Source organism: Lepidochelys olivacea, assembly GCF_965140295.1.
Source record: "Lepidochelys olivacea isolate rLepOli2 genome assembly, chromosome: 27".
NCBI lineage: Eukaryota > Metazoa > Chordata > Testudines > Cheloniidae > Lepidochelys > Lepidochelys olivacea.
Genome location: NC_140437.1, coordinates 4,423,937 through 4,449,584, shown reverse-complemented (window position 1 = coordinate 4,449,584; position 25,648 = coordinate 4,423,937). Strand labels below are relative to the sequence as shown.

Here is a 25,648-nt window from a genome sequence, read left to right as displayed (position 1 = left end):
AAGCAAACTGTACGTTTGAAGCAAGCTGCTGGCTTTTATTTTTGTTTAAGGAATCAAAATTCATTTGATCCCTGAGTTAATGAAAATCTGGTTTCTGATTTATGTTCTAGTGAGCAACTGTGAGCTTGCTATCCCATTGTCTCAAACCAAATGGTTAGATCAATACAAGTAACTTGCTACATTGGTAATTGAAATAAGTCCACATTTATCAGATGACCACTGTCATCTTTGAAGGAAGTGTTTCACATTAAACCTATATGAAATAAAATTTTAAAGGCTGAGCTTTGTCTCTGCGTTCATCTAGCAGAGGGAGACTATATTATTCTGTAACAACGTTCTATGCCTTGATACGGACAGCTATCAGCCTGAGCACAGCATGGCTTGCTTGGAAAACTTCTTAATGTTTTAAAAATTGAAGGTCACAAAGAAGTCAGATGTACAGTCTTGTGCAAGTTGCCTGGAAAACACATTTTGGGTGCGAATAGCTTGTTGTTGCAGTCCTTCCCATAGAACATCCATTCACATGAATGGAGTGGGGACTTCCCAGAAGTGCTAGTTAAGGACACTCACTACACTGGACTCAATCTGGACCCAATCTGGACTCCTGTATTGAACAATCTCCTCAATCTAAATAATTGTGAAGAGACCTTGGGGTATTTTGTAAGAGGGGTAATGGGGCAAAACGAAAATATTCTGTGAACTATAGAGACCTCAGAATGTTAGTGTTCTGAATTTGAAATGCTTTATATGAGCATGTCGTCTTCAAACACTGTAATAGTAAATAACTACTTTGCAATCCTGGGCCCCTCTTCATATATGTTTTAATTACAGGGAACAACCCTTGGGAATATTAGAATAGGACCAAAGAAATTGCATCATAGTGCTGAGGCATGCTGCCTGAATCCTTGTTATACTGATTTACTGTTGAGCTAGTGGCATCCTGCAGGAATGGGCAGTGAGGAGAAGAGAATGCAGAGTTGAGATGATTTAGACACAATATGTGAAATGTTTTATTTTCATTTTTACAGGGCCCCCTAAATTAAACCCGTGCCTGTGATTTTTGCTCAAGCTCATCCATCATTTCTTTCTGTTTGTAGATTTGTTTCGTACCTTATCTAGTGATTTGAATGTTTGTGGTTTGTCCCTTACCATTTGAGCTGCCTAGTGTAGTTCTCATTTTTCAGCACATATGGTCTCTTCAATAATAGCACTGGTTTTTATATTGGTGTATATTTTGATGAGGGAGGTGGCATAAGTAGCCAATTAATAATACAGGTGTTTTTCTTTGTTGAAAAAACACAGTTCTTTGGATTGATGTGGATGTTTTAAAGAAGTAAATGGATGATAATTACCACCAGCCTCTGTGCTTGCTCTATTAGATGTTCCTTGCTAGAAAGATATATGTTCATCTGGAAGATGGATTGCCCTTCTAATGTGTACAAGGGTGAACCCGGCTGAAATTCATCTGCCTGCCAGCAATATTCACTATCAACATTTCTAAAGCACCCTATCAACATGGCAACATCCTTAGGGATGGTGTTTCCATGGCGATCTCATTGGAGACAGTCAGCTGATGTCTGGTGCTACCCATGAACTTGTTTTGAGCTCAAGAAGCCATCCTGTACTTTACCATTTTCTTTAACTGCTTATTGCTCATATGTAATGGCAAAGACTTTCCCTTAATGAATGACTGCTTAATGCAATTCAGATCCTGGATTTTGTATGCTCTCCTTGTCTCTTTACAAAGGAGTCTTTGATTTTGTGTATGGAGTTACAAACTATATTTGTTTGAATATGCTAGACATTGAGGAATCTGGAATTAATTACTCTGGAAACATACTTACATATTATTACAAACACACGTCTTGACATTTTAATAAAATCTAGGCAGAAAAAAACCCTTAAAGCTCTCTGGAAAAGGGGAAAATTCAAAGGATTTTGGTATTTTTGTTTCAGAGATGTCTTCCTTACTCCCAGTTTATTACAGCCTTGTCTGGATTAAAGTGTTTCTATTTTGAGATTCTGCTATAAAGTGAGTGTGCTGGTAATAGTTTTAATGCGGCATTCATTTTAGTCTCCCCTACAGAGGGGGGAAACTGATTTTTCAAGATGGCAGAGGGCAGTTTAAAGGTGATTGACAAAGCAGTGGAAGGAATTTCTTCTTTGGCTACTTTTCACAGTATATACATATATTTCTGATTTTTAAAAAGGACAGACGTTCAAAGTTTTGAGTTTTTTCTGACCTTCACAACTAACACCCCGGAAACTGAATGATTACCATTCTTTGTACTTAGTGAGACAATTTTCTTTCCTTTTTATGTGCTGTGTTCAAGATTTGGTGTTAATTTTTTAAGCCTGAGATAGAAAAGCAAGAGAATTCTTTGTTCAAGGGCTGTTGGCCTCCTAAAGCAGCTCAGTTAATTATTAATTTTTAAACAGGCTTTTAAAATTCATTGATTTCAATTCATTTTTTTTCCCTCCGTTAGATGCACATTTAAAGCCCAGATAGCACTAACCCATGAGGTTCTGTTGTGATCAATGGCATGATATTTAAACATGCAAATTAATTTTAAGGGACACTGTACACTCAGGCAGCTGACAATTTCCATGCATGAAGTGTAACTTGTTTAAAAATTGTTTTATAATCTTTTTAAGTATTGTGGGTAGTGGAGAGTAAAATCCTATTGTGTGCAGGAGATCACTGCTGGGTATTTGACATATTAAAATGAGTCTGTATAGTTTGTGTGAAAGCTTAGTCCAGAAGCAGTGAGCTGCTCTCAGATCATGAGCACCTCTGAAGAGGGTGAATAGTCCAGGGCTCTTTTGTGCCAGAGATCTGTACAAAATTTGGTGGCAGCTACTGTGGTGTTCATTACATATACTTTTGGGGGATGCCACAGTCGTGTTAAGCGTTTGACTGGCCTTGTGGGAGGATTCTTGATGTACCCTGACCAGTTCTGAAAATCAGACAGGCTTCTCAGGGTACAGAGTAGTCTCTGACTGGATTAGCATAAATGTTTGATCACAGGATGTGGGAGTTTGTAGAAGGAAATTCTTTTAGAAAAGAAGGCCTGAGTACTTTCAGGTTCCATCAGTATTATGCTTATCAGGTTCTTCCACCTCATTTTTAGAGGATGAGCATGTTCCTGGTATCTCCGGACATTTCTGGAGAGGAGCTGTGCAATCCCTGATGAGGCTCACAGAAGCTAAATTTCCAGAGAAGAATGTCTGCTGTATCTGATCTTTGTGGAGTTTACTGTTGTTGTTTTTTTCCTGGGGGTCTCTTGATTTTCCTGTTTCCTTATATCTTTTATATTATCTGCACATTGTTAAATACAAAGGGCTACATTAGATTGTTAGCTTGAGAGAAAGAAATGTGTTCTCAGCCGTGCTACCATTCTGCTACTGGCTTCCTTTGGAAAGGAAAAGCAGGGTTGTGGGCCTACTGCCACCTGGCATAATGGTATCCCTCCAAAGATACTTGGTGGTAGGCACTCCAAACAATTGGAAACAGGTTCCTCCATTTTCAGAGGGGGGCACAACACCGAGAAGAATGGGGCCCTGGTCAATGACCTGGGCTCCTAGGTGCTATGATAATACAAATAATAAATACTACTAGTAATCCCACAGAAAGTTGGGCCAGACTGAGTAAGGTCTCGGGAGTCTATTCTTGTCCTTTGTTTCAACTGCTGGCTTCCAGGATAATGTGTAGTTTCAATCTTCCCTTCTTTCCCTTGAGTTTTTCTGGGCTTTCAGGGGGAGCATTGAAAAAGCCACGCATGCTAAACTCTCTCATGGAAATATTTAGTTCTGTGATCCTTTCAGAGCTAAAAACTGAAAAGATGGGATAGCATACTGAAGTAGATGGTCAAAATTAAAGATGGAAAAGGTATATTAGATTTAGTCCTTTCCTCTGGTAGTGGAGGATTGTTACCAAGATATATGCCATAAGACTATTCTGTGCTTTCTCTCTGTAGTTGACGGGATTGAGTGTCTCCAATGGAAAGGACCAGCTTGTGGTCTTCCACACAAAGGATAACAAAGACCTCATTGTCTGCCTCTTCAACAGACAGCCAACTAATGAAAGCAGAATTGGAGAGCTGGTTGGAGTCCTGGCAAACCATTTCAAGAGGTCAGTTATTCTGTGAAAGTTCAGAATCCAGCTCATCAGGTCTGTGATGACCCTTAAAGTTGTTTGATGAACTTGCTTTATATCAGTGCTGACTCATTATACTGTATTCTTTCAAATATCATATTGCCACTATATAAATCCATGGTAGACCCACATCTTGAGTACTGCATGTACATGTGGTCACCCCATCTCAAAAAAGATATATTGGAATTGGAAAAGGTTCAGAAAAGGGCAACAGAAACGATTAGAGGTGTGGAATGGCTTCCGTATGAGGAGAGATTAATAAAACTGGGACTTTTCAGCTTGGAAAAGAGATGACTAAGGGGGGGATATGATTGAGGTCGAAAAAATCATGACTGGTGTGGAGAAAGAAAATAAGGAAGTGTTATTTACTCCTTCTCATAACACAAGAACTAGGGGTCACACAATGAAAGTAATAGGCAGCAGGTTTAAAACAAACAGAAGGAAGAATTTCTTCACACAACGCACAGTCAGCCTGTGGAACTCTTTGCCAGAGATTGTTGTGAAGGCCGAGGGTGAACCTATAACAGGGTTCAAAAAAAATTAGATAAATTCATGAAGGATAGGTCCATCAGTGGCTATTAGTCAGGATGGGCAGGGATGGTGTCCCTAGCCTCCGTTTGCCAGAAGCTAAAAATGAGTGACAGGGGATGGATCACTTGATGATCACCTGTTCTGCTCATTCGCTCTGAGGCACCTGGGATTGTCCACTGTCGGAAGACTGGATACTGAGCTAGATGGACCTTTGGTCTGACCCAGTATAGCTGTTCTTATGTTCCAACGTTATGGATGAGCAGAAATTAAAGTAGATGAAGATGTGTATTCCACTTAGGTGTGTGCATGCCCAGTGTGCCAGAGCCAGAGAGATTTCCTAGCAGTACCCATAGAGGGGTGGCTCACGTGGCTGTGGCCCCTCCTCTGGCTATATGAGGCGGTGCCACCCCGACCCCCCTCAGTTCCTTCTTACAGCCTGTGGTTGTAGCCTCACCACCTCACAGATAGTCTGAGTCTAGTTTCTTATTGTATATAGCTAGTAGTAAGTGTTAGCTAGTAGTCTCTTTTCCCCAGTGATGCTCTCACCAGGGCGTGTGGAGGAGAAATCCCCAACAGAGAGCAACACCACATGTGGGGATCAGTCTCTGTGAGGCCCGCCTCAAGGAGCATTGCGCTAGTGGTGTGCATCCCGTGCAGGGGCATCCAGCGCCTGTCTAACAGGAAACGGCACCGTCGACTTCAGGCCTGCAGAGGGATCCATTGAGTCTGGCACCATTGGACTCTCCTGCTAGAGAGTGCCAGGCGGGGGAGTTGGAGCTCCCTTCCACCCCAGACACATTTGAAGTGGCCAGGGACCTGATTGCCATACCGGCACCACAGTCCCCTGTCAGGCGAGATATGCCTTGGGCACCGCAAGGCGTGAGGCAAGCCCGCAATAATGCGGCACCGCTCGCCATCTCTGCGGCACCGTACCGCTCGGCTCCATTGTGGTCTCCGTCCTTGGAGTCCCAGTCATCAGACTCAGAGGCAGAGTCCTACTAATCCAGGCGCACCCAGCACCCGTCGGAGTGGTGCCGCTATAGACAGGAGGCAGGTCAAGGCCCCTCGATCGTGCATTGGTAAGGGCCTGTGCAATGGCCATTCTGGACCCCATGAGCATACCATAAGGCCCAGGACACTTATTCCAGAGGCTCCCAGTCAGTAATTTCGGAAAGTCATGCCCCTCCATCACCCCGGGACCATATCCCACCATGAGGCACCGAGACAGTTTTGCACCACGGCGCAGAGTCCTGTCTGGGTCCCGGCACCATGGTTGACATTGAGGCCACAATCAGCACCAAGCAGCAAGGCACTGGACAGGACGATTCCAGGGAGCTGGAGGGACAGGAGGGCCTGGTAACGCCTCAGGCGTCTTCGTCATCTTCGCCTGATGAGGTGGTGGTGAGGTCGTCTTCCTCTGGGCCTCCCCCCATTGATGATAAAGCACACCAGGAGCTGTTGCGCAGGTTGGCTCATAACATGGGGCTACAGGCTGAGAAGGTGGTCAAATCAGTGGACCCCATGGTGGACATCTTAGCTCCTGAGGGGCCCTCAAGGGTAGCATTACCCCTCATAAAGACCATCACAAAGACCTTGTGGCAAACTCCTGCTTCTACTCCTCCCTTTTCCCCCCTCCCCCCCCACAGCTAAGGAGTAGAAAGAAAGTATTTTGTACCCTTTAGAGGGTACAAATATCTATTCTCTCATCCACAGTTGGGGTTGTTGGTGGCAGCGAAAGAGAGAAAAGACAGGCAGCAGGGTCCAACTCTGAAATCTAATAAAAGGAAATACCTTCTTTCTCAGCTGGCTTCAGTTTTCTGGAAGTAAAATCCTCCCCGTGGAAGGGATTAGCTGACCTATTGCTTCAGAGAGACTTTGAGAGTTCCTTGTTAAACTATTATTAGCTGAAAATCACTGCATGCAGATGGCAAGTGTTAGGTTTCTCTGTGGTGCCTGTCAAGAGGTGGCCATGAAAAGAAAGTAGATCCAGCAGTAAAATCTCCAGTTTGATAGTGACCGTGTAATGTGACTTCAGAGCAGTGCTTCACACTTGATACACTCCACACCTGTGGCAGCTGAAGATATGTTTTCACTAGTTGTAAAAGGAAGTTGTGGAAGGGGTCTCTGTTTAAGTCACCCTGTATGGAGCACACAGAGTATTTCATGGCCACCATGATATGAATGCTGGAGTCTTTTCTTTAAATCAGGTTGGGTTTTTTTTTTATGTTTAAGGATCAGTGTACAAAGTGACTCCAGATTAAATATCATTTTTTGGGATAGAAGCAAGGCTAATTTAATGATAGTTCCTTTGAACTAGGTTTCTAACACTTAGTTTATATGTTGGAGTTCTTAATTACTGTGTTAATTCTTCTGCTTGCTCAAGTCTGTGGACATAAATGAACAATGGATATTTAACTTTCAGGGTGTGTTCACGTGTCAGTATACTACACTACATTAATATGGTAGATGTATTCAAATGTGTATTATAGGTATAGCTGGCAGCAACCCCTATAGTTAAAGTTGCCTGGTGCTTTTCATTGTAAGATTTTTTTTTCATTTTCTCACACCTTTGCCAACCTCTTAACTATTGGGCTGAAATTTTACATGCTCGTGTTTCTCAGGCTGAATTTTTTGGAAAATGTCTGCGAAAACAGTTCAGCTGTTTCAGAGAATGAGGTTTGGGGAAAATGTTTTGCAGTGTTAAATTCTTGCAGCTGTTCTGTTGAGAAGTTCTAATTCCTCAAAGCTTTAAAGGCGCAGAGACTTGAAATTGGCAGGGGGAGGCAGCCTCTGTCAGGGAGTGTGCCTTTTGCTTTCCCTGTAAAAAAATCCACATATATTTGGCTGAATTACAAGCCTTTGAAAATCATCCTGCACCTGTTCAGTGGAAATTTGTTAAAGGCTGCCAGAAAAATTCAAGGTGGGCTGGGCACTATAACTCAGAGCAGGGAGCCTGTGGCACCCAGGCATTGTGGAAGAGGAAGCAGCATCTGGTTCTTGTCTTCTATTGTAGAGGAGACAAGAACCTGATGAGGGGCAGTGAATGGAGTAGTCTGGGACTAGCAGCCTGGTGAGAAGGGAACTTTGAGAAATGGTGGGTGGGACTAACTGGACACAAAAGTCTCCTGGCAGCTGGGGGGTGGGGGGGAGTGGTAAAGAGCAGGCTGGGACTTAGGAGCCTGAGAAAGAGAGGTTATGACTAGCTGGGCAAAGAGATTGTGACAGAGTGGGTGAGGGAAACAGGAGGCGGGAAGGAGTTTGAGGCCAGAAGGGATCACTGTAATCATCTAGCTGACCTCCTGCACATTGCAGGTCACAGAACCTCACCCACCCACTCCTGCATTAGACCCCTAACCTCTGGCTGAGTTACTGAAGTCCTCAAATCATGACTTAGACTTCAAGTTACAGAGAATCCACCATATACTCTAGTTTAAACCCCATGCTGCAGAGGAAGGCAAAAACTCCCCGTGGTCTCTGCCAGTTTGGCCCGGGGGAAATTCCTTCATGACCCCATGGTGATCAGTTCAACTCAGAGCACATGGGCAAGACCCACCAGCCAGACACCTGGGAAAGAATTCACTGTAGTAACTCAGAGCCCTCCCCATCTAGTGTCCTATATCCAGCCCTTGGGGATATTTGCTGCTAGCAGTCGCAGGTGGGCCTCATGCCATTGTAGGCAGAGCTAGTTGGAGAATGTGAGAACACGGAGATTGAACAAGGAGCTGGGAGGGAAGACCGGGATTTGCTTGACAAGGAGACAGACTGGGATCCAGAGAGGGTAAGGGAAGACAGACCTTCTGAGACGGTGGGGAGGGGGGAACTGTGACTGTCTGGGTAAAGAGACTAGGACAAACAACCCAAGATGGGAGATATTGGGAAGTGATCTGGGGAGAAGGTGGAGACTGAGTTTGGATGAGGAACTCAGTGGGGAAGACTGGGAGCCAGTGGTAAGGAATGAAGACTGGCTGGGCAAGGAGACTGAGATTGTTTATAAGGGGAAGAGACTGGGATGGGGAACCCAGAGGGGGAGACTAGGACTGCCTGAGCAGTGATTTTGGGATTAGGATGAGACACCTGAGAATGGAGACTGGGCCCTAGGTAGCCAGGAGAATGGGCCTGAGATGAGGCACCAGGGACAGGACTGGGATGGGACAGAAGGCATCAAACTTAGAGGAAACAGGCAGAAGAGTCTGTGACAGCTAGACTCCAGAGTCCCAAAGTAAACTCAGGATTTCTGAGTCTCACCATTCCTTAACTATCAGCAAATGTCTCTGAAATCCAGAGGCAAAGCAGGTCCCATCCCCCTCTAGTGCTGGTGCCTCCAGAGGATGACAATCTACTACTTCTATCAGTTGTTTCCTTACCTCTAATGGCAGAAATGTGCAATGGATCTAAAGGTTCCAGCCCTGCTGATGACCCTATGTAGGTGCTTATATGGTGCCACATGATGGAATTTGTTTTTTCAGTTTGCTTTTTCGTTTCTGTTTTAATGTCTGATTTCATCTGTGCATATGACATTATCTAGCAGAGAGAACTTAGCTTTCATAAAGTTTTTTTTCAAATCTTCAGGTTTCTTGTTTGAAGTTCACACTCAGCAAATTGTTTGACGTGAATGTAGCATAAAACTAGCATGGTGAATATCTGGGTCAAATAATAATAAAGTTTGAAATGGAAACCTTGTTAACTTGTTAGCCAGTTGTTTACTCTAGATAAGGGACCTGAATTGTTAATGGTTAGTTTTACCCTCGAGAAGTTTTCCTTTTTTAAATAATACAGCCATTAAGTGAACTTACTCGGTTTCTCAGTAGAAGTGGTGGCGGAGCCAGTTGAGATTCTCTAGGGCTGTGGTTTTTAACTCTTTCTTCCTTCAACTCATCAAATGGCTGAAAAATCCTCAAGCATCCCACCATATTTGCAGCTGCAAAGGAATGTGAGGTATGAGTCATAGAACAATGTTTCTGTTGTTTGTGGATCCAAAAAGGTACTGTGGGCAGAGGTTGTGGGTTGTGGGGGGCGGTGATTCTCTCTCCTCTCCTTATCCTGTGCCTGTGCAATGCTCTGCTCCAGGGCAGGATAAGTGCTGCTCTGAGAGGCTGCAAAGTTGGTTGTTCTGCCCCTTCAGGCACTGTATCTGAGCCCTTTGTGTGCTGGGGAGGAGGGACTAAGGAGCTGCTGTGGGAGTCGGTGATGTGCATGAGGGATGGGAGATCAAAGCAGGGGGAAGAAGTCATTCCTTCCTCTCACTGCAGACTGCTGCTGAATCCTACTGATTTTAGCTGATTTTTCAGCTTATGGGTGCAATCCACTGAGGAACCTCTCATGACCCCATCCTGAATCACACCTCACCAGGGAAGAACTGCTATTCTAGGGACAGCTTCCAGTGATTCCAGCCAATCTCCAAGAATAATTCCTCCCCCCACCCCATTTTACTCCTTCCTTTTCATGTATCTTCCCCCCGTCCAACAAACTGAACTGTGGGGAATGCACCACCTTCATGGGGTATGGAGGCAGACCAAAAGGTTTGGCTGCATGCAGGAGCAAGGATCACCACTTCCTGGAATTCCCCAGCATTCTCTGCCCATAGTCCATGCCAGTGACAGACCACCATCAGACATTTTGAACCGCATTCATCACCTGGGCATTGAAGTGCTTTGCAGAAGAAGTCAGTGAAAACTTTCTTATGGTCAGGTAATTTATTATTAATCATTACTATTAATAAATAAATTATAATTACTTACGATGGAGAGGCCAAGATGCAAGTGGTGCCGGTGGTGTTTATTTTGCAGTAGCATGTGGCAGCCCAGTTGTATGGCTTCACTGCAGCAGGTTCTGTGTGTACACAACAGAAGGACAGCCCCCGCCCCTGAGAGCTTACAACTGAAGTCTGAGACAAGTTATGCCACTTTTGATCTTGAGGGAGATATACTGTGGTCATTCTTACATCTCAGGGACAGAAGTTCCCGAGCTATGAGACCTCTATTGAGAAAATCTGCCACCCACTTAAATTTTACTCTTATTAGTGGCAGTTTCTTTGTCCATGGTGAGCATAGCTTTTAATGTTTTTGACCAACCTGGTGTGGCAGCCAAGAGACATTTGGGATGTTAAAAATATTCAGTGCAGTTGTGGCTTGTCATGATTAGCAAAGAGTCAGTACACCTGTTGGCTGAGTGAGTATCGAAAGAATTTTGATTTATGGTACCTTTCTGGAGGAATGATTTAACTTATTGTTTAAAAACGTATTGTAAAAAGGTGGTTTCCTAGGCCTTCTCATAAAGAGGAAGTAGTGCATACTAGAAGCGCTCCGGCAGCACACATATACCAATGCAACTGCGCCACTGTAGCACATCTGGTGAAGATGCTCTGTGCCGACGGTGGAGAGCTCTCCTGTCGGCATAATAAAACCACCGTTGCGAGAGGCAATAGCTATGTCTGTAGGAGAAGCTCTCCTGCCGACACAGCGCTGTCCAAACTGGCGCTTAGGTCGGTGTAACGTATATTGCTCGAGGGGTGGCTTATGCGCACCCCTGAGCAACATAAATTGTACCAACATACATGGCAGTGTGTATAGGCCCGATGTGTTGGGTAATGTGATTCACTTCTAAATACACACTCTTGGTATGAGCTGAGTCAATAAAGAATGTCGCAGGTGAGTCAAATCTTGAGTCAGAGCCTTAGATTCATAGCAAGCTAGAGTTGGTTCTGAAAGCTGAGAAGACTGAACAAGTTGAATTATTAAATCAGTTTCCTTTTACCAGAATCTTAAATATCTGAAGTGTTTATGAAAAAATCTGTAGCTGCTATCAGTCATTCAGAGGTTACCTTGGGACGAGAGCCTGGACAGTGCCTTATACCCCACTTACATCCCAAGTTAACACATGAAGAGAGCCTTTTGCAGGCCCTGTGCAATGGGCTGAATTTCACCCTTAGTGAATATGGAAATATTCTCTGTTTTCCTAAACTGCTGTAGTTGTTTGAATTATGATAGCACCTAGAGGTCCTAACTGAGCTCAGGGCTCCACTGTGCGAGGCACTGTATGTACACATTGATAATCCCTGACCCAAAGAGCTTACAATCTAAACCGACAAGACAAAGGATGAGAAAGTTCTGTCACTGAACAGACAAGCGATCTAAGGCACAGGACAGTTGCTTCCCCAAAATCACAGGAAGTTTGACAGAGCCAGATATTGATCTCCAGTCTCCTGGATCTCCCTCCAGTTTCTTAGCCACATCATGCCTATTGCTGTGATCTCTGCTTTAAAGGATTCAGAAAACCATTGAGCTCTGATTCTGGTTAAGGTGGCCTCATGTACATATTAAGTAGACCATTTCAACTTGCATGGTTCTACTGTCAGTGTAAAAAAGAGCATAAGCTAGTTAAAAGGTTTCTGAAAATAATTCTTCGAGATACATTTGATAATCGCCTAGTCTTGAATGGTTTTTAACAACATTAAAAGTGATGACACAATGGTTAGCTGAAAGTGTTTTAAAACTACTGCATATGTAATGTAAAAATCATCATGATATAAAATGTAGAATGAAAGTGTCTGCAATGCTGACTGTTCTAAAGGCTTTCTCTGTTAATTTATAATTGTTTGAAACATTGTGGGGGTGGGGCATGGGCTTAACCATAACAACCTACATTAATTGCGACTTGAAGGCAAAGAAAAACCAGAATTGCAGGCAGTTTCAGGAGATAAAACATGTTTGGTGTAAACAAAGGAATTGACAAATGTTCTTTCTATTCTTTGCTGTCCATAACAATACAGGTGACAATTAAAGTTATTGCAAACAAAGCTTTTGCAAACACATTTTAAGTGAGAGATTTTAAAACCAGTCTTTGGAGCAGAGTGAATATTGCTGTCCTAATAGTAAAGTAGCCTAGGAGTACTAGATGATTCTTAATTAAAAGTTCAAACTGTTGAGGCATTTGCCAGATTGAAAGAGGAAGGCAGCATTTTTATAACTAGATACGCATTTTCAGCCTGCCCTCCAAATGTTGTATGGGAATTTCACACAGTAATTTTAGCAATTACAGAAGACAGCAATACTGGTTTTTAACTTGAGCAGGGCAAAAAATATCTGTCAAATAGAGTTTTTGCTGAAAAAATGCATTTTTCAGGGCTCCGAAACTATTTGCAAATTTGGATCAATTCAATGAGTAATTTTGGCTGAAATTTTTTTAAAAATTCAAAATATTTTGTTTTACAAAATAGCATTTCATTTTCAGATTTGGCCTATTGAAAAAAGCCTCAAAGGCGAAAAACATCTGAGAACACCTGATTGGAAATAAAAAATAAAATTATTGTAGAAAGAACAAAAGTATTTTCGTTGACTTGAAACGAATTGAAAGAAACAAAACAAAAATAATTTAGAGTCAACCCGAAACAGTTTGTTAAACTCAAAAAGAATCTTTTTTTTTCTTTTCTTTTTTTTTTTTAATAGTTTTGTGTGGAATTGAACCAGATTTTTTTGGTTTAGCCTCAAAATTTACTCAGTTCTAATCTTAAGCATTTTTGTATTTCAAGTATCCTTCAGTTAAAAAATCATGCCCACAGTTTAGCCCTGACAAGGAGATCCCAAATTTATTTTTTAATTCTGTTTGATATCCGTTTTTAAATGTCTCTTTTTTCCATTTTTATGACTTGCTCCCCAGAATTTCTAGACCTTGCTTAGGTAATGGGTTGAGACAGGCCTCAGAGATGACATTTTGGAATCAGCATCTCGTCTACATGAGAAAGATGTGCAGATTTTTTTGATCTGTTTGACATTGCCCCTTCTGTTAAAATAGTTCAACTTTCTAGTGTAGACAAGGCTGATGGATTAACATGTGCAAATCCTTAAGGGGTAAAACAGCAACACTTCCTTTGTACTTGAACCACTGAAGATGGTATTTAAGGAGAATTGTAAGTGGGGCTGGTAGCGTTGCATGGTAAGGTGACCTAACACTTCCCATAAGACCCTGTTTTCGGTTTCTTATAATTTTGCCAGACTTTAACTGTTTGGGCTGAAAATTTCTACCCTGGGTGTCTGCCTCAGTCTGATTCCTCCTGACCCAAAAATTTCAGTCAAATTGGTTCAGCAGTCTAAGAACAAGGCTAGGCAGCCAGAAAATGAGGAGAAAACAATTAGTGACCACCTCTGAAAAGTTTGGCTTAGGTGATTTGACTAACATCACATAGGAACTCTGTGGTATAGACAGGGATAGAGTCCAGTTCTCTAGGTTGTCATTCAACTACCTTAACCATGAGACCATCTTTTCTCTTCCTGCCATCCCATGCCTTGTTCAAACACATCTTCCTTCCAACTTCCTCAACAAATGGGGCAGGGGTCCTACAGACCAATCTTTTTCAGTCACAACCCTGACTATCCCCATAGCAAATTCATTACGTACACTGAATACCACAGGGTCCTGTGGAAAAGATAGCATGTGAACATGTAAATAAAGATTATATCATACTGTATGTGCACAAGGGAGCCGAATTAAGGTGGCACAGACAGGAAGTGCCAGATTTAAGGCCAACTTTTAAGCACTTGATTTTGCAGCCTTAATATTCTTCTAACATAGATTTTTGTATGTAATATTGATTAATGTTCCTGTCTCTGGGACAGGAAGAAACATTAGCTCACATTGTCTAAAAATGAAAGTGGTGTTGTCTTGTTAATGAGAAGATGTCACTCCAAGGAAATAACCATCTTGTGTAATGGCAGAAAATCTCCATACAAAAGGAAGGGCCTTAGAGCTTGCAGTGTCAAATTAATCTGTCACTTAAGCTTTGTGTGCACTAGGAAAATTACCCACTACTGACAGTGTCATAGAATCATAGAATATCAGGGTTGGAAGGGATCTTAGGAGGTCATCTAGTCCAATCCCCTGCTCAAAGCAGGACCAGTCCCCAACTAAATCATCCCAGCCAGGACTTTGTCAAGCCTGACCTTAAAAACCTCAAAGGAAAGAGATTCCACCACCTCCATAGGTAACGCGTTCCAGTGCTTCACCATCCTCCTTGTGAAAGTTTTTCCTAACATCCAACCTAAACCTCCCCACTGCAACTTGAGACCATTACTCCTTGTTCTGTCATCTGCTACCAGTGAGAACAGTCTAGATCCATCCTCTTTGGAACCCCCCTTCAGGTAGTTGAAAGCAGCTATCAAATCCCCCCTCATTCTTCTTTTCCGCAGACTAAACAATCCCAGTTCCCTCAGCCTCTCCTCATAAGTCATGTGTTCCAATTCCCTAATCATTTTTGTTGCCCTCCACTGGGCGCTTTCCAATTTTTCCACATCCATCTTCTGGTGTGGGGCCCCAAACTGGACGCTCCAGATGAGACCTCACCAATGTCGAATAGAGGGGAACGATCAGGTCCCTCGATCTGCTGGCAATGTCCCTACTTATACAGCCCAAAATGCCATTAGCCTTCTTGGCAACAAGGGCACACTGTTGACTCGTATCCAGCTTCTCGTCCACTGTAACCCCTAGGTCCTTTTCTGCAGAACTGCTGTCTAGCCATTCGGTCCCTAGTCTGTAGTGGTGCATGGGATTCTTCCGTCCTAAGTGCAGGACTCTGCACTTGTCTTTGTTAAACCTCATCAGATTTCTTTTGGCCCAATCCTCTAATTTGTCTAGGTCCCTCTGTATCCTATCCCTACCCTCCAGGGTATCTACCACTCCTCCTAGTTTAGTGTCATCTGCAAACTTGCTGAGGGTGCAGTCCACGCCATCCTCCAGATCATTAATGAAGATTTTGAACAAAACCAGCTCCAGGACCAACCCTTGATACCAGCTGCCAACTAGACATGGAGCCATTGATCACTACCCGCTGAGCCCGACAATCTAGCCAGCTTTCTATCCACCTTATCGTCCATTCATCCAGCCCATACTTCTTTAACTTCCTGGCAAGAATACTGTGGGAGACCGTATCAGAAGCTTTGCTAAAGTCAAGGAATAACACGTCCACTGCTTTCCCCTCATCCACAGAGCCAGTTATCTTGTCACAGAAGGCAATTAGATTAGTCAGGCATGACTTGCCCTTGGTGAATCCACGCTGACTGTTCCTGATCACTTTCCTCTCGTCTAAGTGCTTCAGAATTGATTCCTTGAGGACCTGCTCTATGACTGTTAGATGCATGCAGCCAAACCAGGGCTAATTACTGTTTAACTGGAAGGCCCTATCTGAACTAGGGAATTTTAGTGGCATAGACAAGGACATATGGAATTCAGCTGTGCTTCAGCAAACCATAGTTAAAACAAATTACTACTAAATCAATTAACACTGTAAATTATTAAAACTCTTAATCTTTTTTTTTTTGTGCATTTCCCTTAGTATTGATAGTGGAATAAGACTACTCAATTTCAGTTTTGATGATGATCAATTTCACTTTCAGGTTCTCAGATACCCTGCATAATACAGCTGTTTTAGGGTTTCTAATACTGCACATGAATGATATCATAAACCCGGCCTGGCTTTTTTGGGGGGTGACGGAGAAACAATATTTTTATTTATAAAACATTTCTTGTAGTATTAGGTTACTACAGCTCTTTCCCTTCCCTTTTTAACAAAAGAAAATTGGGACCCTGAACTCTACTTGGGTTTTACTGTAACCTTCATAAGACCAGTTATCCAATCTTTTATTCTACAGAAGTTTTTGGGAATGGGGGGAGGTAATAAAAATAAATTATATATTATGTATATGTACAGTAGTCTGGGGGACAAATAAACAAACTGGCAAAACTGGTCAAACTATTGGCTTAATATTATTTGAGGTTGGTTGAGATCTTAGTGTCTTGGAAAAAAAATTGTAGAAAAATGTGATTGTAGCTTTCTTTATCACCAATAATGTTTCTAAAGATTGTTGAACCCTGTGCAAATTTATCTAGCCTCTGTTCTCCATACTTCTTGTGATTCTTGAAAAATGAAGGGCATGGATTAAAGAGTGTCACTTTCAGAGTGGAAACTGAACAGGGAGGAGTTCTAGAGCTTTCACAGGAAGTGACAATTCTTAGCATGCTATTTTCTATCATCCCTTTCAGTTTGTAGCTTGGATGTTTCAGCCACTAATGCTATCTGCTGTTCTAAGGAAACCACCCATGAAAGCTAGTTAAAAAATCAGATAGCAGATCATTTCAGCTCTTTAAACTCAGCATCATGATATCACCACGAGAAGGTAGTGGAATTTGTTATTTGGCTAGTTTTCATAGAGGCAAAGGACCCTTTTGAGTGCACAGTATTCATGGATAGAAGGAGCTAACCTCTTGAACTTACTTCAATGGAAAGATTTTATCAGAGGCTGAAGCTGTGTTGTGAGCAAGATACAAAATTACCAGTCTTGGCAGAAATTGATTTTTATTTTTTTATAATTTTGATGGATAATGTTGGTCTAGTTTTAAACATTTTTAGATTTTTATCAATTTACATTTTGATAGTTGCAGGAAATTATGGGTGGGAGTCAGGCAATGAGAGAATTAGACATGAGATTAAAAAAAAAATAAAGCTTTGTCGCCACTAAAATACAAACTGTCAACATCACATCAGACTAAATATCCTTAAATCAAACCAATAAGTTCTCAAGCAGTATTTTCTTACTTTCTTACTCTGTTTCTGTTATCAATGGAGATATTTGTTCCTCAGTTTGGGTGTCTACAGTGAAATAGATGTTTACCATCATTTACCAATAAAAATCTAGTCCTTCCAAGTCTCCAGATTCCCTAATAGAGTAGTGTTCATTTTCTCTGAAATTAGTTCATACCTATATGACCTATGCAGTTCTTGTCTGCCAGAGAGCCCTAGTTCTCCTTGGAATGATGGTCTCTGTCTATATTCCACTGAGGGTAATGTGCATGCGCCTGGAGCTTTTCAGAATAGCAGTATCTCTTGGTCCGCCCATGTGCCCTTGTGTTGCCTCATGATTTTGCCTGAGGCGATAAAGGGCAGGACGGACCAACCGCGTCTTCAGTTCGTTCTCAACGCCACATGGTCCTAGTTGGAGCTTCAACTGTCCTCTTGTCCTTGGTGATGCATTTTCCAAACTTTTATCGAAAAACTGTTGTTGTTCTTCATTTATTCAGGATTTTGTTGTTTTGTGTACTAGTTATCTTGTTTCTGCAAGTTTTGTAGGATTAAAAACTGGGGACATCACTCCAGCAGTTTCCTGCCAAACAGTCTACAACACACACATACCCCAACACCCATGTCTGGATATTGGCTGTAGTCAGGATTTCCATAGTTTTCTGTAGTAATTTTCTTGTTTCTGAAAGCCTTGCAAGCCTTAAGACTCAGGATTCCACTTTGGCAGTTCCTCGCCAAACAGTCTCCCCTCTCTCTCACCCCTATTACCCGCATCTGGGTACTGGAGTATGATAAACAATCCAGGATTAAAAGTGCACTTCCTGCCTTTGTTCTCCCTCAACGACAAACACCAGCATTGTCTGTACTGCTTGGGGGAGTCCCACACTATGTCCAGGGGCATCAAAAGTCACCAGCAGCTGGAGACGGCACACTAGATGGGAAGGGCTCTGAGTTACTATAGGGAATTCTTTCCTAGGTACCTGCCTGATGGTCCTTACCCACATGCTCAGGGTCTAACTGATTGCCATATTTGGGGTTGGGAAGGAATTTCCCCCAGGTCACCTTGGCAGAGACCTGGGGGAGGGGGGTGGGGAGGGTTCGCCTTCCTCGGCAGCATGTTGCACAGGTCACTGACAAGTTTAAAATAGCGTAAATGGTGGATTCTCTACGACTTGAAGTCTTTAAACCATGATTTGAGGACTTCAGTAACTCAGCCAGAGATTAGGTGTCTATGTGAGGAGAGGGTGAGGTTCTGTGGCTTGCAATGTGCAGGAGGTCAGATTAGATGATCAGATTAGATGATCACAATGGTCCCTTCTGACCTTAAAGTCTGAGTCTATGAGCATCGGTCTCTCCTTCCCTGTCCGTAAAAGGGAAGGCAGAGTCCTCCACTGTAAGAGGCACCTCATGGACGTTTCCATGGGGCTACAGTTGAACCCTGGCCGGGGTAACCCCCCCCCCAAAATGCCTGAACAGTCCAAAAATGCACTTCCTGCCGTGGAACCCCAGCCTGGCTCCACCAGTACCAGTTCTATGGACCCCATGCCAGGGTCTAGCCAAGAGTCATGGAAGCATGCACATAAGCATGGTGGTAAGTCTTCCTCCAGGTCTAAGAAAGATGCCGTGCTGTCCATGAGCTCCAGTCAAGGATGGGCACCACGCTCTAAGAACCACAAGAGTGATCACGTCGATCAGGTGCCATTGACTCCGGGGAGACTCTTAACTGCCCCTGGGCATCATAAACTGTTTGCACTGGAAAAGATGCAATTTCCACATGCCTCGGTACTCTCACCTACGAAGAGGGCCCCTTACCCAATTTGCCACCTTCTGGCTGTGTTCATACAACACTCCCCTCTCCGTAGGGTCCATTGGCACCGCCATTGATGCAGGACTCCAGTTCCTCCTTGGAGTCTGAGGGGCCCGGACCTTACCACTGCTTCCATTCCAAGGACATGACTATCAGATGGTCCTGACGGCACTGTGGCAATATCCTCCCTGGCCTCAGCCCAGGAGCCACTGGTACCCAGCTCCCTGGGCTCCACAGCTGCAACAACAGGATCAACCAGATTGACCATATTGGAGCTTGTGGCCCCAGTACTCACCTTCAGAACTGTCCTGTTCAATGGAGGAGGGACTATCCTGTATCACCAACCCATCCTTTGCCAAGTAGATCCTTGGAATCAGGATTAGACGATGTCCTGATCAGCTCGGTACTGGCAGATCTGGAGGGATATCCCTGATCATTCCCAGAGGGGACTGTGTAATCAATTTCCCCCTTGCCCCCAGATAGCTATCCTAAATTTCATGAGCTGCTATGCAGGACAGCTCATTCCCTTGACCTACCATTGGAAGTGGTGCAGAACAAGCAGCACCACCTACTAGATATTTTATGCGCATTGGTACTGGCCAGAGTGGCCCTACCAATGAACAAGAACATTCTACAACCAGCACGCACTGTGTAGCATACCCTGGCCACATGCTGCCACCCCCACACCAAAAGGGACAGACAAAAATTACCAAGAGGTCTGAGTTCCTGTTACCTCATCCTCCTCCCAACTCCCTGGTGATTCAGGCTGCTACAGAGTGGGCTAAACAACATCACCCACGCTCCACTACAACTGACAAGAAGAGTAAGGGACTGGACCTAATGGGTCAGCCAGCCTCCAGTTCCGGATCTCTAACTACCTGGCACTGATGGGCAAATACGACTTCTTGCACTATGGACAGATGGCAAAATTTGCAGATAAGCTACCTCAACAAGAATTCCAAGATAGTCTAGAGGAAGGCAAGTTGGTCACTAAGTCCATATTTCAGGATGCGGTTGATACAGCAGACACATGGTCACACATTTTGCAACTGGAATCATTATGAGGGAATCCTGGTTACTCTCCACAGGTTTCCTTAGGGAAGTAGAGAAAATTATTGAAGATCTCCCTTTTGACAAATCACATCTCCTCAATGAAAAGGATGTAGTTACCGGGATCGCTTTTTTTTACCTTTCTTAAAAATAGGAACTATGTTAGCAATTCTCCAGTCATACGGTACAACCCCTGAGTTTACAGATTCATTAAAAATTCTTGCTAACGGGCTTGCAATTTCATGTGCCAGTTCCTTTAATATTCTTGGATGAAGATTATCCAGGCCCCCTGATTTAGTCCCATTAAGCTGTTCGAGGTTGGCTTCTACCTCCGATGTGGTAATATCTAGGTCCAGGGAGCTCTGGAATTTGTTGTCTTTTGGCAGATAAGTGCATGTGGAGGCTGCGTTGACGTGTACGCCTATGAATTCTAGGGATTGTGTAGGGTGCAAAATCATTTTTTTGACATTGATGCTCATTCCTAGGGAGAAGAGGAGTAGAATAAGTTGGGTCGTCGATTCCCAAGCTTCTTTTCTGGATCGTGCCGCCAGCAGCCAGTTGTATAGGAAGGGGAAGACAAGGACTCCTTGTCGCTGGAGGTGAACCGCTACCACAGAGAAAACCTTTTTGAAGACTTGTGGGGCAATGGTTAATCCAAACAGGAGGACCTTATATGACTCCTTGCACTCATTAAAAGATTCTAGAGCCACCTTACGATCCTTAGGTGTATATATATATGTCAGCACCAAAGCAAAAGTTTTATTGCCCACTGCCTACACAACGTTAAAGAACTCCTCAGTTCTATCACCAGCAGGCCTACAAACCTTCTTAGAAACACCCTAAGGTCCAGAGAGCATGTTTATCTGTTCCAACAGTACAAATCTCCACACAGCACAGTCTGCCCTTAAGCAGTATTTCTGAGTGCATCTAGAGAGTCATCAACCACTTTGCACCTCAACACTCTGGCCAACCATCCCTTTTGGGGTCTTTCTCAACCTCTTTCTGCCAGCATAGAGTACAATTACAACGGACAAGTGGTCCTGGATATCCATTCAGTGCATCTGTACAACCGAGTTTGTGACACTGCCTCCCGCATCCTGATCCCATTCCAAGGATCGCTCTCATGACAGTGTTCTTACTCTAGAGGTGGACTCCCTCCTGCAATGAGGAACAGTGGAACCAGTCCCTGTAGCCCTTCAAGGCAAGGAATTCTAATCCAACTACTTATTGGTACCCAAGAAGAAGGGAGAATGGAGACCAAACTTGGATCTCACACATAGGGTTGCCAACCCTCCCGGTTTCAATAGGAGTCTCCTGGAATAAGACTCTATCTCCCAGAGGCTACTGCAGCCAATCTGGGAGATTTTAGGCGCTAAAAGTCCGGTGGCACAGCGGGGCTAAGGCAGGCTTCCTGCCTGCCCTGGCCCTGCTCTGCTCCCGAAAGTGGCCAGCATATCCCTGCAGCCCTTTGGGGAGGGCGGGGGGGGGGGTCACCGTGTGCTGACTCTGCAGCTCCCATTGGCTGGGAGCTGTGTGCAATGGGAGCTGCAGGGACGGTGCCTGCAGGCATGGGCAGTGTGTGGAGACCCTCTGGCCCTCCCGGCCCCCAGGGGCTGCAGCGACATGCGCTGACTCCACAACTCCCATGGACTGGGAGCTACATGGACACTATAAGGAGACCCTGTGCTTCCCCCCCCCCACCCCCACACTTAGGAGCTGCTGCGAGAGGTATGTGCTGGTTGCTTTTGGAAGCCACCCGAGGTAAGCGCCACCCCCCTCACCCTCTCCTGCACCCCAACCTCCTGCCCCAGCCCAGAGCCTGCACCCCACACCTCCTCCCACATCCAAACTTCCTCCTAGAGTCTGCATCCCCTCCTGCACCCCTGCCCCAGGCTCATCCTCCCACACTCCAAACCCCTTGGCCCCACCCCCAGCCCAGAGCCTGCACCCCCTTCCCCACCCTAACCCGCTGCCCCAGTCCAGTGAAAGTGACTGAGGGTGGGGGAGAGCGAGTGACGGAGGGAGAGGGGCTGGAGTGAGCGGGGGTGGGCCCTCAGAGAAGAGGCGGGGCAGGGGTGGGGCAGTGGTGCTTGGGTTTGTGCAATTACACCATTGGCAGTCCGACTCTCACACCTCAACCCTTACATTCTCAAACCGAAGTTCCACATGGTCACGCTTGTGGCTATCATCCCCTCACTAGAAAAAGACGTGATTTACGGCTCTCAAAATGCAGGGTGCCCATTTCCCATATTGACATACACACATCACAAAGATGGTTCCTGAAGTTCATGGTGGGTCCTTGACACTTCAAATATAAGGTCCTCCTGTTTGGATTAACCATTGCCCCACAAGTCTTCAAAAAGGTTTTCTCTGTGGTAGCGGTTCACCTCCAGCGACAAGGAGTCCTTGTCTTCCCCTTCCTATACAACTGGCTGCTGGCAGCACGATCCAGAAAAGAAGCTTGGGAATCGACGTCCCAACTTATTCTACTCCTCTTCTCCCTAGGAATGAGCATCAATGTCAAAAAAATGATTTTGCACCCTACACAATCCCTAGAATTCATAGGCGTACACGTCGACGCAGCCTCCACATGCACCTATCTGCCAAAAGACAACAGATTCCAGAGCTCCCTGGACCTAGATATTACCACATCGGAGGTAGAAGCCAACCTCGAACAGCTTAATGGGACTAAATCAGGGGGCCTGGATAATCTTCATCCAAGAATATTAAAGGAACTGGCACATGAAATTGCAAGCCCGTTAGCAAGAATTTTTAATGAATCTGTAAACTCAGGGGTTGTACCGTATGACTGGAGAATTGCTAACATAGTTCCTATTTTTAAGAAAGGTAAAAAAAAGCGATCCCGGTAACTACAGGCCTGTTAGTTTGACATCTGTAGTATGCAAGGTCTTGGAAAAAAAATTGAAGGAGAAAGTAGTTAAGGACATTGAGGTCAATGGTAATTGGGACAAAATACAACATGGCTTTACAAAAGATAGATCGTGTCAAACCAACCTGATCTCCTTCTTTGAGAAGGTAACTGATTTTTTAGACAAGGGAAACGTAGTAGACCTAATTTACCTCTATTTCAGTAAGGCATTTGATACAGTTCCACATGGAGAATTATTAGCTAAATTGGAAAAGATGGGGGTCAATATGAAAATTGAAAGGTGGATAAGGAATTGGTTAAAGGGGAGACTACAGTGGTCACACTGAATGGTGAACTGTCAGGCTGGAAGGAGGTTAATAGTAGAGTTCCTCAGGGATCAGTTTTGGGACCAATCTTATTTAATCTTTTTATTACTGACCTTGGCACAAAAAGCAGGAATGCGCTAATAAAGTTTGCGGATGACACAAAGCTGGGAGGTATTGCCAGTACAGAGAAGGACCGGGATATCCTACAAGAAGATCTGGATGACCTTGTAAACTGGAGTAATAATAACAGGATGAAATTTAATAGTGAAAAGTGCAAGGTCATGCATTTAGGGATTAATAACAAGAATTTCTGTTATAAACTGGGGACGCATTACTTGAAGTAACAAAGGAGGAGAAGGACCTCAGAGGACTGGTCGATCACAGGATGACTGTGAGCCGCCAATGTGATATGGCCGTGAAAAAAGCTAATGCGGTCTTGGGATGCATCAGGCGAGGTATTTCCAGTAGAGATAAGGAGGTTTTAGTACCGTTATACAAGGCACTGGTGAGACCTCATCTGGAATACTGTGTGCAGTTCTGGTCTCCCATTTTAAGAAGGATGAATTCAAACTGGAACAGGTACAGAGAAGGGCTACTAGGATGATCTGAGGAATGGAAAACCTGTCTTATGAAAGGAGACTCAATGAGCTTGGCTTGTTTAGCCTAACTAAAAGAAGGCTGAGAGGAGATATGATTGCTCTCTATAAATATATCAGAGGGATAAATACGAGGGAGGGAGAAGAATTATTTAAGCTCAGTACCAATGTGGACACAAGAACAAATGGATATAAACTGGCCATCAGGAAGTTTCGACTTGAAATTAGACGAAGGTTTCTAACCATCAGAGGAGTGAAGTTCTGGAACGGCCTTCCAAGGGAAGCAGTGGGGACAAACAACATATCTGGCTTCAAGAGTAAGCTTGATCAGTTTATGGAGGAGATGATATGATGGGATAGCCTAATTTTGGCAATTAATTGATCTTGGACTACTAGTGGTAGATATGCCCAATGGCCTGTGATGGGATGTTAGATGGGGTGGGATCTGAGTTACTACAGAGAATTCTTTCCTGGGTGTCCGGCTGGTGTCTTGCCCACATGCTCAGGGTTTAGCTGATCGCCATATTTGGGGTCGGGAAGGAATTTTCCCCCAGGACAGATGGGCAGAGGCCCTGGGGAGTTTTCACTTTCCTCTGCAGCATGGGGCACGGGTCACTTGCTGGAGGATTCTCTGCACCTTGAAGTCTTTAAACCACGATTTGAGGACTTCAGTAGCTCAGACATAAGTTAGGGGTTTGTTACAGAAGTTGGTGGGTGAGATTCCATGGCCTGTGTTGTGCGGGGGGTCAGACTAGAGGATCATAATGGTCCCTTCTGACCTTAAAGTCTATGATTCTATGACCGCCTTAGTGACTTCCAGTCCCTCCATCTCAGCCAGAACTTGCCTTTCCCTTCTTGGTCACATGGCAGCGTGCATGTAAATCACACCATTCACTCGTTTACACCTCTACTGTCTACAACTCTGGCTACAGAGGGTCTACTCCCCATGTGCCAGTGCATAGACACCATTCTCACCATTCCACCAGAAGTCATCTCTTCCCTTCAGTGGTGGACAAACACGCTCCAGGTTTGCTCAGGAATGCCCTTCCTCTTGCCTTCGCCAACAGCTGCAATTATAATGGACGCGTCGTTGGAAGGCTGAGGCATCCACTTGGGAGATCGCATGACACAAGGGACTTGGACTGCCCAAGAAACTAGGAGGAATATCAACATCCTCGAACTACGAGTGCTACACAAGGCATGCCATGTGTTCTTAACATCTACCTGTTCTTGTCACGTCCTCACCATGTTGGACAACACCACTACGGTTTATTACATAAACAAGCAAGGGGGCACACAGTCCACAACACTGTGTGCGGAAGTGGTACGCCTCTGGAAATGATGCATGCCACATCATATCCTCTTGTCCACAGCCTACCTTCCAGGAACCCAGAATGTGATTGCCAGTGCCCTCATACACACTTTGCAATTGACCATGAATTGGAGTTGCACAACACGCTAGTTGCGGACATTTTCGGCCATTGGGGAACTCCAGTCAGGGACCGATTTTAATCTCACACCAACATTAAGTGCATCCAATACTGCTCCAGGAGAGGACTCAGTGCCCACTTGCAGGGGGACACCCTGAGCATCGACTGGTCGGAGTGGACCAGCTATGCCTTCCCTCCACTGCCATTCTTACCACACATTCACAAACTCAGACAGGAGAGCGTGGCAGTCATCCTGATCACCCCACATTGGCCTTGCCAGTTCTGATTCCCTCCTCTTCTCCACGTGTTGATGTATCC

General features: G+C 44.3%; 1 protein-coding gene across 1 annotated transcript in view; it reads left to right on the top strand.

Moving 5' to 3' along the window:
• MYO1D (myosin ID) overlaps positions 1 to 25,648 on the top strand; it is a 351,624-nt gene that overhangs the window by 233,987 nt on the left and 91,989 nt on the right. Inside the window, exon 21 of the mRNA XM_084615957.1 lies at positions 3,978 to 4,132. Within this exon, the coding sequence (XP_084472083.1) occupies positions 3,978 to 4,132 (155 nt within the window). The remainder of the gene's footprint in view (positions 1 to 3,977; positions 4,133 to 25,648) is intronic.